Source organism: Saccoglossus kowalevskii, chromosome 13, assembly GCF_978046115.1.
Source record: "Saccoglossus kowalevskii chromosome 13, keSacKowa6.1, whole genome shotgun sequence".
Classification (NCBI taxonomy): Eukaryota; Metazoa; Hemichordata; class Enteropneusta; family Harrimaniidae; genus Saccoglossus; species Saccoglossus kowalevskii.
Genome location: NC_140653.1, coordinates 33,582,434 through 33,596,364, shown reverse-complemented (window position 1 = coordinate 33,596,364; position 13,931 = coordinate 33,582,434). Strand labels below are relative to the sequence as shown.

The window sequence follows — 13,931 nt, the reverse complement described above, 5'->3', positions numbered from 1 at the left end:
TATTGTTGTGTCTATGCCAATCTCACACAACCACACTATTGCTGTGTCTATGCCAATCTCACACAACCACACTATTGCTGTGTCTATGCCAATCTCACACAACCACACTATTGCTGTGTCTATGCCAATCTCACACAACCACACTATTGCTGTGTCTATGCCAATCTCACACAACCACACTATTGTTGTCTATGCCAATCACACACAACCACACTATTTTTGTGTCTATGCCAATCTCACACAACCATACTATTGCTGTGTCTATGCCAATCTCACACAACCACACTATTGTTGTCTATGCCAATCACACACAACCACACTATTTTTGTGTCTATGCCAATCTCACACAACCATACTATTGCTGTGTCTATGCCAATCTCACACAACCACACTATTGCTGTGTCTATGCCAATCTCACACAACCACACTATTGCTGTGTCTATGCCAATCTCACACAACCACACTATTGCTGTGTCTATGCCAATCTCGCACAACCACACTATTGCTGTGCCTATGCCAATCTCACACAACCACACTATTGCTGTGCCTATGCCAATCTCACACAACCACACTATTGTTGTGTCTATGCCAATCTCACACAACCATACTATTGCTGTGTCTATGCCAATCTCACACAACCACACTATTGTTGTGCCTATGCCAATCTCACACAACCACACTATTGTTGTGTCTATGCCAATCTCACACAACCACACTATTGTTGTGCCTATGCCAATCTCACACAACCACACTATTGTTGTGTCTATGCCAATCTCACACAACCACACTATTGCTGTGTCTATGCCAATCTCACACAACCACACTATTGCTGTGACTATGCCAATCTCACACAACCACACTATTGTTGTGTCTATGCCAATCTCACACAACCACACTATTGTTGTGTCTATGCCAATCTCACACAACCACACTATTACTGTGTCTATGCCAATCTCACACAACCACACTATTGTTGTGCCTATGCCAATCTCACACAACCACACTATTGCTGTGTCTATGCCAATCTCACACAACCACACTACTGCTGTGTCTATGCCAATCTCACACAACCACACTATTGTTGTGCCTATGCCAATCTCACACAACCACACTATTGTTGTGTCTATGCCAATCTCACACAACCACACTATTGCTGTGTCTATGCCAATCTCACACAACCACACTATTGCTGTGTCTATGCCAATCTCACACAACCACACTATTACTGTGTCTATGCCAATCTCACACAACCACACTATTGTTGTGTCTATGCCAATCTCACACAACCACACTATTGCTTGTCTATGCCAATCTCACACAACCACACTATTGCTGTGTCTATGCCAATCTCACACAACCACACTATTGTTGTGTCTATGCCAATCTCACACAACCACACTATTGCTGTGTCTATGCCAATCTCACACAACCACACTATTGCTGTGTCTATGCCAATCTCACACAACCACACTATTGCTGTGTCTATGCCAATCTCACACAACCACACTATTGCTGTGCCTATGCCAATCTCACACAACCACACTATTGTTGTGTCTATGCCAATCTCACACAACCACACTATTGCTGTGTCTATGCCAATCTCACACAACCACACTATTGCTGTGTCTATGCCAATCTCACACAACCACACTATTGTTGTCTATGCCAATCACACACAACCACACTATTTTTGTGTCTATGCCAATCTCACACAACCATACTATTGCTGTGTCTATGCCAATCTCACACAACCACACTATTGCTGTGTCTATGCCAATCTCACACAACCATACTATTGCTGTGTCTATGCCAATCTCACACAACCACACTATTGCTGTGTCTATGCCAATCTCGCACAACCACACTATTGCTGTGCCTATGCCAATCTCACACAACCACACTATTGCTGTGCCTATGCCAATCTCACACAACCACACTATTGTTGTGTCTATGCCAATCTCACACAACCATACTATTGCTGTGTCTATGCCAATCTCACACAACCACACTATTGTTGTGCCTATGCCAATCTCACACAACCACACTATTGTTGTGTCTATGCCAATCTCACACAACCACACTATTGTTGTGCCTATGCCAATCTCACACAACCACACTATTGTTGTGTCTATGCCAATCTCACACAACCACACTATTGCTGTGTCTATGCCAATCTCACACAACCACACTATTGCTGTGTCTATGCCAATCTCACACAACCACACTATTGTTGTGTCTATGCCAATCTCACACAACCACACTATTGTTGTGTCTATGCCAATCTCACACAACCACACTATTACTGTGTCTATGCCAATCTCACACAACCACACTATTGTTGTGCCTATGCCAATCTCACACAACCACACTATTGCTGTGTCTATGCCAATCTCACACAACCACACTATTGCTGTGTCTATGCCAATCTCACACAACCACACTATTGTTGTGCCTATGCCAATCTCACACAACCACACTATTGTTGTGTCTTTGCCAATCTCACACAACCACACTATTGCTGTGTCTATGCCAATCTCACACAACCACACTATTGCTGTGTCTATGCCAATCTCACACAACCACACTATTACTGTGTCTATGCCAATCTCACACAACCACACTATTGTTGTGTCTATGCCAATCTCACACAACCACACTATTGCTGTGTCTATGCCAATCTCACACAACCACACTATTGCTGTGTCTATGCCAATCTCACACAACCACACTATTGTTGTGTCTATGCCAATCTCACACAACCACACTATTGCTGTGTCTATGCCAATCTCACACAACCACACTATTGCTGTGCCTATGCCAATCTCACACAACCACACTATTGCTGTGCCTATGCCAATCTCACACAACCACACTATTGCTGTGTCTATGCCAATCTCACACAACCACACTATTGCTGTGCCTATGCCAATCTCACACAACCACACTATTGTTGTGTCTATGCTAATCTCACACAACCACACTATTGTTGTGCCTATGCCAATCTCACACAACCATACTATTGCTGTATCTATGCCAATCTCACACAACCATACTATTGCTGTGTCTATGCCAATCTCACACAACCACACTATTGCTGTGTCTATGCCAATCTCACACAACCACACTATTGTTGTCTATGCCAATCACACACAACCACACTATTTTTGTGCCTATGCCAATCTCACACAACCACACTATTGCTGTGTCTATGCCAATCTCACACAATCACACTATTGCTGTGCCTATGCCAATCTCACACAACCACACTATTGCTGTGTCTATGCCAATCTCACACAACCACACTATTGTTGTGTCTATGCCAATCTCACACAACCATACTATTGCTGTGTCTATGCCAATCTCACACAACCACACTATTGCTGTGTCTATGCCAATCTCACACAACCACACTATTGCTGTGTCTATGCCAATCTCACACAACCACACTATTGCTGTGTCTATGCCAATCTCACACAACCACACTATTGCTGTGTCTATGCCAATCTCACACAACCACACTATTGCTGTGCCTATGCCAATCTCACACAACCACACTATTGTTGTGTCTATGCCAATCTCACACAACCACACTATTGCTGTGTCTATGCCAATCTCACACAACCACACTATTGCTGTGTCTATGCCAATCTCACACAACCACACTATTGCTGTGTCTATGCCAATCTCACACAACCACACTATTGCTGTGCCTATGCCAATCTCACACAACCACACTATTGTTGTGTCTATGCCAATCTCACACAACCACACTATTGTTGTGCCTATGCCAATCTCACACAACCATACTATTGCTGTATCTATGCCAATCTCACACAACCATACTATTGCTGTGTCTATGCCAATCTCACACAACCACACTATTGCTGTGCCTATGCCAATCTCACACAATCACACTATTGCTGTGCCTATGCCAATCTCACACAACCACACTATTGTTGTCTATGCCAATCACACACAACCACACTATTTTTGTGCCTATGCCAATCTCACACAACCATACTATTGCTGTATCTATGCCAATCTCACACAACCACACTATTGCTGTGTCTATGCCAATCTCACACAACCACACTATTGTTGTGTCTATGCCAATCTCACACAACCACACTATTGCTGTGTCTATGCCAATCTCACACAACCACACTATTGTTGTGTCTATGCCAATCTCACACAACCACACTATTGCTGTGTCTATGCCAATCTCACGCAACCACACTATTGCTGTGTCTATGCCAATCTCACACAACCACACTATTGCTGTGTCTATGCCAATCTCACACAACCACACTATTGCTGTGTCTATGCCAATCTCACACAACCACACTATTGTTGTCTATGCCAATCACACACAACCACACTATTTTTGTGTCTATGCCAATCTCACACAACCATACTATTGCTGTGTCTATGCCAATCTCACACAACCACACTATTGTTGTCTATGCCAATCACACACAACCACACTATTTTTGTGTCTATGCCAATCTCACACAACCATACTATTGCTGTGTCTATGCCAATCTCACACAACCACACTATTGCTGTGTCTATGCCAATCTCACACAACCACACTATTGCTGTGTCTATGCCAATCTCACACAACCACACTATTGCTGTGTCTATGCCAATCTCACACAACCACACTATTGCTGTGTCTATGCCAATCTCGCACAACCACACTATTGCTGTGCCTATGCCAATCTCACACAACCACACTATTGCTGTGCCTATGCCAATCTCACACAACCACACTATTGTTGTGTCTATGCCAATCTCACACAACCATACTATTGCTGTGTCTATGCCAATCTCACACAACCACACTATTGTTGTGCCTATGCCAATCTCACACAACCACACTATTGTTGTGTCTATGCCAATCTCACACAACCACACTATTGTTGTGCCTATGCCAATCTCACACAACCACACTATTGTTGTGTCTGTGCCAATCTCACACAACCACACTATTGCTGTGTCTATGCCAATCTCACACAACCACACTATTGCTGTGTCTATGCCAATCTCACACAACCACACTATTGTTGTGTCTATGCCAATCTCACACAACCACACTATTGTTGTGTCTATGCCAATCTCACACAACCACACTATTACTGTGTCTATGCCAATCTCACACAACCACACTATTGTTGTGCCTATGCCAATCTCACACAACCACACTATTGCTGTGTCTATGCCAATCTCACACAACCACACTATTGCTGTGTCTATGCCAATCTCACACAACCACACTATTGTTGTGCCTATGCCAATCTCACACAACCACACTATTGTTGTGTCTATGCCAATCTCACACAACCACACTATTGCTGTGTCTATGCCAATCTCACACAACCACACTATTGCTGTGTCTATGCCAATCTCACACAACCACACTATTACTGTGTCTATGCCAATCTCACACAACCACACTATTGTTGTGTCTATGCCAATCTCACACAACCACACTATTGCTGTGTCTATGCCAATCTCACACAACCACACTATTGCTGTGTCTATGCCAATCTCACACAACCACACTATTGTTGTGTCTATGCCAATCTCACACAACCACACTATTGCTGTGTCTATGCCAATCTCACACAACCACACTATTGCTGTGTCTATGCCAATCTCACACAACCACACTATTGCTGTGCCTATGCCAATCTCACACAACCACACTATTGTTGTGTCTATGCCAATCTCACACAACCACACTATTGCTGTGTCTATGCCAATCTCACACAACCACACTATTGCTGTGTCTATGCCAATCTCACACAACCACACTATTGTTGTCTATGCCAATCACACACAACCACACTATTTTTGTGTCTATGCCAATCTCACACAACCATACTATTGCTGTGTCTATGCCAATCTCACACAACCACACTATTGCTGTGTCTATGCCAATCTCACACAACCACACTATTGCTGTGTCTATGCCAATCTCACACAACCACACTATTGCTGTGTCTATGCCAATCTCACACAACCACACTATTGCTGTGCCTATGCCAATCTCACACAACCACACTATTGTTGTTTCTATGCCAATCTCACACAACCACACTATTGTTGTGCCTATGCCAATCTCACACAACCATACTATTGCTGTATCTATGCCAATCTCACACAACCATACTATTGCTGTGTCTATGCCAATCTCACACAACCACACTATTGCTGTGCCTATGCCAATCTCACACAACCACACTATTGTTGTGTGTATGCCAATCTCACACAACCACACTATTGCTGTGTCTATGCCAATCTCACACAACCACACTATTGTTGTGTCTATGCCAATCTCACACAACCACACTATTGCTGTGTCTATGCCAATCTCACACAATCACACTATTGCTGTGTCTATGCCAATCTCACACAATCACACTATTGCTGTGTCTATGCCAATCTCACACAACCACACTATTGTGCTGGCTGTGCCTATGCCAATCTCACACAACCATACTATTGTTGTGTGTACGCCAATCTCACACAACCACACTATTGTTGTGTGTATGCCAATCTCACACAACCACACTATTACTGTGTCTATGCCAATCTCACACAACCACACTATTGTTGTGTCTATGCCAATCTCACACAACCATACTATTGTTGTGTGTATGCCAATCTCACACAACCACACTATTGCTGTGTCTATGCCAATCTCACACAACCACACTATTGCTGTGTCTATGCCAATCTCACACAACCACACTATTGCTGTGTCTATGCCAATCTCACACAACCACACTATTGTTGTGTCTATGCCAATCTCACACAACCACACTATTGTTGTGTCTATGCCAATCTCACACAACCACACTATTACTGTGTCTATGCCAATCTCACACAACCACACTATTGTTGTGCCTATGCCAATCTCACACAACCACACTATTGCTGTGTCTATGCCAATCTCACACAACCACACTATTGCTGTGTCTATGCCAATCTCACACAACCACACTATTGTTGTGCCTATGCCAATCTCACACAACCACACTATTGTTGTGTCTATGCCAATCTCACACAACCACACTATTGCTGTGTCTATGCCAATCTCACACAACCACACTATTGCTGTGTCTATGCCAATCTCACACAACCACACTATTACTGTGTCTATGCCAATCTCACACAACCACACTATTGTTGTGTCTATGCCAATCTCACACAACCACACTATTGCTGTGTCTATGCCAATCTCACACAACCACACTATTGCTGTGTCTATGCCAATCTCACACAACCACACTATTGTTGTGTCTATGCCAATCTCACACAACCACACTATTGCTGTGTCTATGCCAATCTCACACAACCACACTATTGCTGTGTCTATGCCAATCTCACACAACCACACTATTGCTGTGCCTATGCCAATCTCACACAACCACACTATTGTTGTGTCTATGCCAATCTCACACAACCACACTATTGCTGTGTCTATGCCAATCTCACACAACCACACTATTGCTGTGTCTATGCCAATCTCACACAACCACACTATTGTTGTCTATGCCAATCACACACAACCACACTATTTTTGTGTCTATGCCAATCTCACACAACCATACTATTGCTGTGTCTATGCCAATCTCACACAACCACACTATTGCTGTGTCTATGCCAATCTCACACAACCATACTATTGCTGTGTCTATGCCAATCTCACACAACCACACTATTGCTGTGTCTATGCCAATCTCGCACAACCACACTATTGCTGTGCCTATGCCAATCTCACACAACCACACTATTGCTGTGCCTATGCCAATCTCACACAACCACACTATTGTTGTGTCTATGCCAATCTCACACAACCATACTATTGCTGTGTCTATGCCAATCTCACACAACCACACTATTGTTGTGCCTATGCCAATCTCACACAACCACACTATTGTTGTGTCTATGCCAATCTCACACAACCACACTATTGTTGTGCCTATGCCAATCTCACACAACCACACTATTTTTGTGTCTATGCCAATCTCACACAACCACACTATTGCTGTGTCTATGCCAATCTCACACAACCACACTATTGCTGTGTCTATGCCAATCTCACACAACCACACTATTGTTGTGTCTATGCCAATCTCACACAACCACACTATTGTTGTGTCTATGCCAATCTCACACAACCACACTATTACTGTGTCTATGCCAATCTCACACAACCACACTATTGTTGTGCCTATGCCAATCTCACACAACCACACTATTGCTGTGTCTATGCCAATCTCACACAACCACACTATTGCTGTGTCTATGCCAATCTCACACAACCACACTATTGTTGTGCCTATGCCAATCTCACACAACCACACTATTGTTGTGTCTATGCCAATCTCACACAACCACACTATTGCTGTGTCTATGCCAATCTCACACAACCACACTATTGCTGTGTCTATGCCAATCTCACACAACCACACTATTACTGTGTCTATGCCAATCTCACACAACCACACTATTGTTGTGTCTATGCCAATCTCACACAACCACACTATTGCTGTGTCTATGCCAATCTCACACAACCACACTATTGCTGTGTCTATGCCAATCTCACACAACCACACTATTGTTGTGTCTATGCCAATCTCACACAACCACACTATTGCTGTGTCTATGCCAATCTCACACAACCACACTATTGCTGTGCCTATGCCAATCTCACACAACCACACTATTGCTGTGCCTATGCCAATCTCACACAACCACACTATTGCTGTGTCTATGCCAATCTCACACAACCACACTATTGCTGTGCCTATGCCAATCTCACACAACCACACTATTGTTGTGTCTATGCTAATCTCACACAACCACACTATTGTTGTGCCTATGCCAATCTCACACAACCATACTATTGCTGTATCTATGCCAATCTCACACAACCATACTATTGCTGTGTCTATGCCAATCTCACACAACCACACTATTGCTGTGTCTATGCCAATCTCACACAACCACACTATTGTTGTCTATGCCAATCACACACAACCACACTATTTTTGTGCCTATGCCAATCTCACACAACCACACTATTGCTGTGTCTATGCCAATCTCACACAATCACACTATTGCTGTGCCTATGCCAATCTCACACAACCACACTATTGCTGTGTCTATGCCAATCTCACACAACCACACTATTGTTGTGTCTATGCCAATCTCACACAACCATACTATTGCTGTGTCTATGCCAATCTCACACAACCACACTATTGCTGTGTCTATGCCAATCTCACACAACCACACTATTGCTGTGTCTATGCCAATCTCACACAACCACACTATTGCTGTGTCTATGCCAATCTCACACAACCACACTATTGCTGTGTCTATGCCAATCTCACACAACCACACTATTGCTGTGCCTATGCCAATCTCACACAACCACACTATTGTTGTGTCTATGCCAATCTCACACAACCACACTATTGCTGTGTCTATGCCAATCTCACACAACCACACTATTGCTGTGTCTATGCCAATCTCACACAACCACACTATTGCTGTGTCTATGCCAATCTCACACAACCACACTATTGCTGTGCCTATGCCAATCTCACACAACCACACTATTGTTGTGTCTATGCCAATCTCACACAACCACACTATTGTTGTGCCTATGCCAATCTCACACAACCATACTATTGCTGTATCTATGCCAATCTCACACAACCATACTATTGCTGTGTCTATGCCAATCTCACACAACCACACTATTGCTGTGCCTATGCCAATCTCACACAACCACACTATTGTTGTGTGTATGCCAATCTCACACAACCACACTATTGCTGTGTCTATGCCAATCTCACACAACCACACTATTGTTGTGTCTATGCCAATCTCACACAACCACACTATTGCTGTGTCTATGCCAATCTCACACAATCACACTATTGCTGTGTCTATGCCAATCTCACACAATCACACTATTGCTGTGTCTATGCCAATCTCACACAACCACACTATTGTGCTGGCTGTGCCTATGCCAATCTCACACAACCATACTATTGTTGTGTGTACGCCAATCTCACACAACCACACTATTGTTGTGTGTATGCCAATCTCACACAACCACACTATTACTGTGTCTATGCCAATCTCACACAACCACACTATTGTTGTGTCTATGCCAATCTCACACAACCATACTATTGTTGTGTGTATGCCAATCTCACACAACCACACTATTGCTGTGTCTATGCCAATCTCACACAACCACACTATTGCTGTGTCTATGCCAATCTCACACAACCACACTATTGCTGTGTCTATGCCAATCTCACACAACCATACTATTGTTGTGTCTATGCCAATCTCACACAACCACACTATTGTTGTGTGTATGCCAATCTCACACAACCACACTATTGCTGTGTCTATGCCAATCTCACACAACCACACTATTGTTGTGTCTATGCCAATCTCACACAACCACACTATTGTTTTGTCTATGCCAATCTCACACAACCATACTATTGTTGTGTCTATGCCAATCTCACACAACCATACTATTGTTGTGTCTATGCCAATCTCACACACCACACTATTGTTGTGTGTATGCCAATCTCACACAACCACACTATTGCTGTGTCTATGCCAATCTCACACAACCACACTATTGTTGTGTCTATGCCAATCTCACACAACCATACTATTGTTGTGTCTATGCCAATCTCACACAACCACACTATTGCTGTGTCTATGCCAATCTCACACAACCACACTATTGTTGTGTCTATGCCAATCTCATACAACCACACTATTGCTGTGTCTATGCCAATCTCACACAACCACACTATTGTTGTGTCTATGCCAATCTCACACAACCACACTATTGCTGTGTCTATGCCAATCTCACACAACCATACTATTGTTGTGTCTATGCCAATCTCACACAATTATACTATTGTTGTGTCTATGCCAATCTCACACAACCACACTATTGCTGTGTCTATGCCAATCTCACACAACCACACTATTGCTGTGTCTATGCCAATCTCACACAACCATACTATTGTTGTGTCTATGCCAATCTCACACAACCACACTATTGTTGTGTGTATGCCAATCTCACACAACCACACCATTACTGTGTCTATGCCAATCTCACACAACCACACCATTACTGTGTCTATGCCAATCTCACACAACCACACTATTGTTGTGTGTATGCCAATCTCATACAACCACACCATTACTGTGTCTATGCCAATCTCACACAACCACACTATTGCTGTGTCTATGCCAATCTCACACAACCACACTATTGCTGTGTCTATGCCAATCTCACACAACCACACTATTGCTGTGTCTATGCCAATCTCATAACATTTGACTTGTGTCATTTTCTTTTGATAGTCTTCAATAAGTAATAGTTTACACATTCAATCTGTTGATTCTTGCTGGTTTTTGTTATGGTCCAAAAATGTTTATCCTTGTTTAACACAGAGTTAGCATAACATCTGGCAGAATACAAACATCTCAAAATGTATTAGAGAAAATAATATTGAACCATGTGAATGCTGTATTCGTATCGTTACCATGCACACGAACGACATTGCTTACAATCATATGCGTCATGCCTGAGGGCGTGTGTGATCAAAAAAGTGTATTTTGGTATATATGCATTTTTTATAGGTAGACAATGAACAGTTTGAAAAGATATTAGAACTAATTGAAAGTGGTAAACAAGAAGGTGCTAAACTGGAATGCGGAGGCAGTCGTCAAGGTGACAAGGGATATTTTATAGAGAGTACTGTTTTCTCTGGTGTAACAGACGAGATGAGGATTGCAAAAGAAGAGGTAATGTTAAACTATGTTTGAATGTATTTGTTTATTACTAATGAAATAACATTTGCTCCCAAACACAATTTTTCATCATATTCAGATATTTGGTCCCGTTCAGCAAATTCTGAAATTTAAGACCATTGAAGAAGTGATTGAACGAGCCAACAATACGTCATATGGACTTGCAGCTGGTGTATTTACCAATGACATTGACAAAGCATTGACCATTTCAAATGCACTGCAAGCAGGATCAGTGTGGTAAATATAAAATAATAAATATTTATGGCCATTTTGAATTTCCTAACATCGAACCGAGTGTCACTTTAAAAATATGGTGTTTTTGTCAGCTTCAAAGATGAACCACTTTCTGTGATTACTGTAACTTGTATAGCCTTTAAGCAGAGCCCCGCAATCAATTTAATTACTATTTTATTACGTTTTGAAGACTTTACCTGATATGTTATTACAACGTTCCTGAATACTAAATCAAAAACAGTTCCAATGTTGTATTCTATGTTCTACAGTTCACACACTTTGTTGCTGTTTCAGTTGATAACTCATAATACATGAAATTATGTCATTTTCTACAGGATTAATTGCTGGGGAGCCATAAGACCAAATGCTCCGTTTGGTGGTTTCAAGATGTCAGGAAACGGACGAGAGTAGTAAGTTATTTCATTATATTTCTTCATGAAACTAAAATGCATGATGGCACTTATCAATCGTAATTTAGACAGTCTGCTAATCGGAAATGTATGAATTGTGGATAAAGTCGAAATAACATACCCAAGCATCAATCAGTAAATGCAAGTCACACAGGAAAGTTTGTGAGCATTACAAAACTTAGCCATGGAATTTATATTGTCTACAGTTTTATGTCGTCTATTTGATACATAGATAATTATATTCACATATGTAATTATATAAATTGTTTATTATTTTCTTTATATTTATTTTCATCTGAAAATATTTGAGTTTCCATACTCGGGAATTAATTAATATATCATTCATTGCAGTGGTGAATATGGTCTGAATGCGTTTACAGAAATAAAAACTGTAAGTTACCTTAAACACGTACATTTTGCGAATATTTGATTTTATGCCACATCAATCAAACATCGTATTGTCATACAATGTAAAAAGTATTTCCTAAACTACTTATGTTTATGATGACGTCATTAGGTAACATTCAGTTATCACAAAACTGTTGCTATAGCAACTTTCACTTCAGTGTATTAGTATTAATATATTGTTTGGTTTGTCCTCAGGTAACCGTAAAATTACCTAACAAGAATAGCTAATTACAGAAATGTAATGCATCAGTAACCGTGGATAATATGCAAGAAGATGACACTGGGACTGAAATGTATTGAAATAGATTGAATTAGATGTGTAGCAGTGATTTTTGGGCTCGTTTAGATTTCTGATTCAGGATTAAAACATATTTTATCAGCTATTATGCAATGAACAATGTCGATCAATGGGTCCTGTTTCTGGGATTTTAGGTATAATTTTTGGTGGGATTTATGGTTTAAAATTAGTAAACACACGGTAACAGTATGTAAAACGTTTTGTTATGCCTCAAACTACGTTTCTCTGCAGATTTATCATAATTTTCATAGTTATTTAGGAACAAAAATATTTGGATCTACCATTTTATAAACTGTTTTAATCTTTAATATCACATTATTTTCACATTGACTATTCATCTGTTCTTTGACGCGTTTATACAGCATTGCATGTAATCAAAACATGTGTAATTCACTTTTACCAATAAATCACTATTGTGATACTGATTGTAAAATGTTTGTTTTATTGTGTATTTAGTCAATGTGCAACCTGTGTTTGAACTCTCCATTTTGGAATTCTATTAACTTAAGTTTCTATGAATTAGATCGTATGATTGTTCATGTCAATTTATATTACAAGTCCCACCGAAATTCTGGTTCCCTCGTCCAAAGGTCAATGCCAAATATGCGTGGATATGGCATTCAATTAAAACATGGTTCCAAATGTAATATTGCCGGCCCAATGTCCGACTTACTCATCCTAAATTGCATTTACACTTATTGTCAAAC

General features: G+C 41.2%; 1 protein-coding gene across 1 annotated transcript in view; it reads left to right on the top strand.

The window, feature by feature from the left end:
- LOC100373216 (aldehyde dehydrogenase 1A1-like) overlaps positions 1 to 13,657 on the top strand; it is a 64,021-nt gene extending 50,364 nt beyond the window's left edge. Inside the window, exons 9-13 of the mRNA XM_085507248.1 lie at positions 11,704 to 11,868; positions 11,954 to 12,111; positions 12,444 to 12,518; positions 12,870 to 12,909; positions 13,122 to 13,657. Of these exons, the coding sequence (XP_085363374.1) occupies positions 11,704 to 11,868; positions 11,954 to 12,111; positions 12,444 to 12,518; positions 12,870 to 12,909; positions 13,122 to 13,154 (471 nt within the window). The 3' untranslated portion in view covers positions 13,155 to 13,657. The remainder of the gene's footprint in view (positions 1 to 11,703; positions 11,869 to 11,953; positions 12,112 to 12,443; positions 12,519 to 12,869; positions 12,910 to 13,121) is intronic.
- The last annotated feature ends 274 nt before the right edge of the window (positions 13,658 to 13,931 follow it).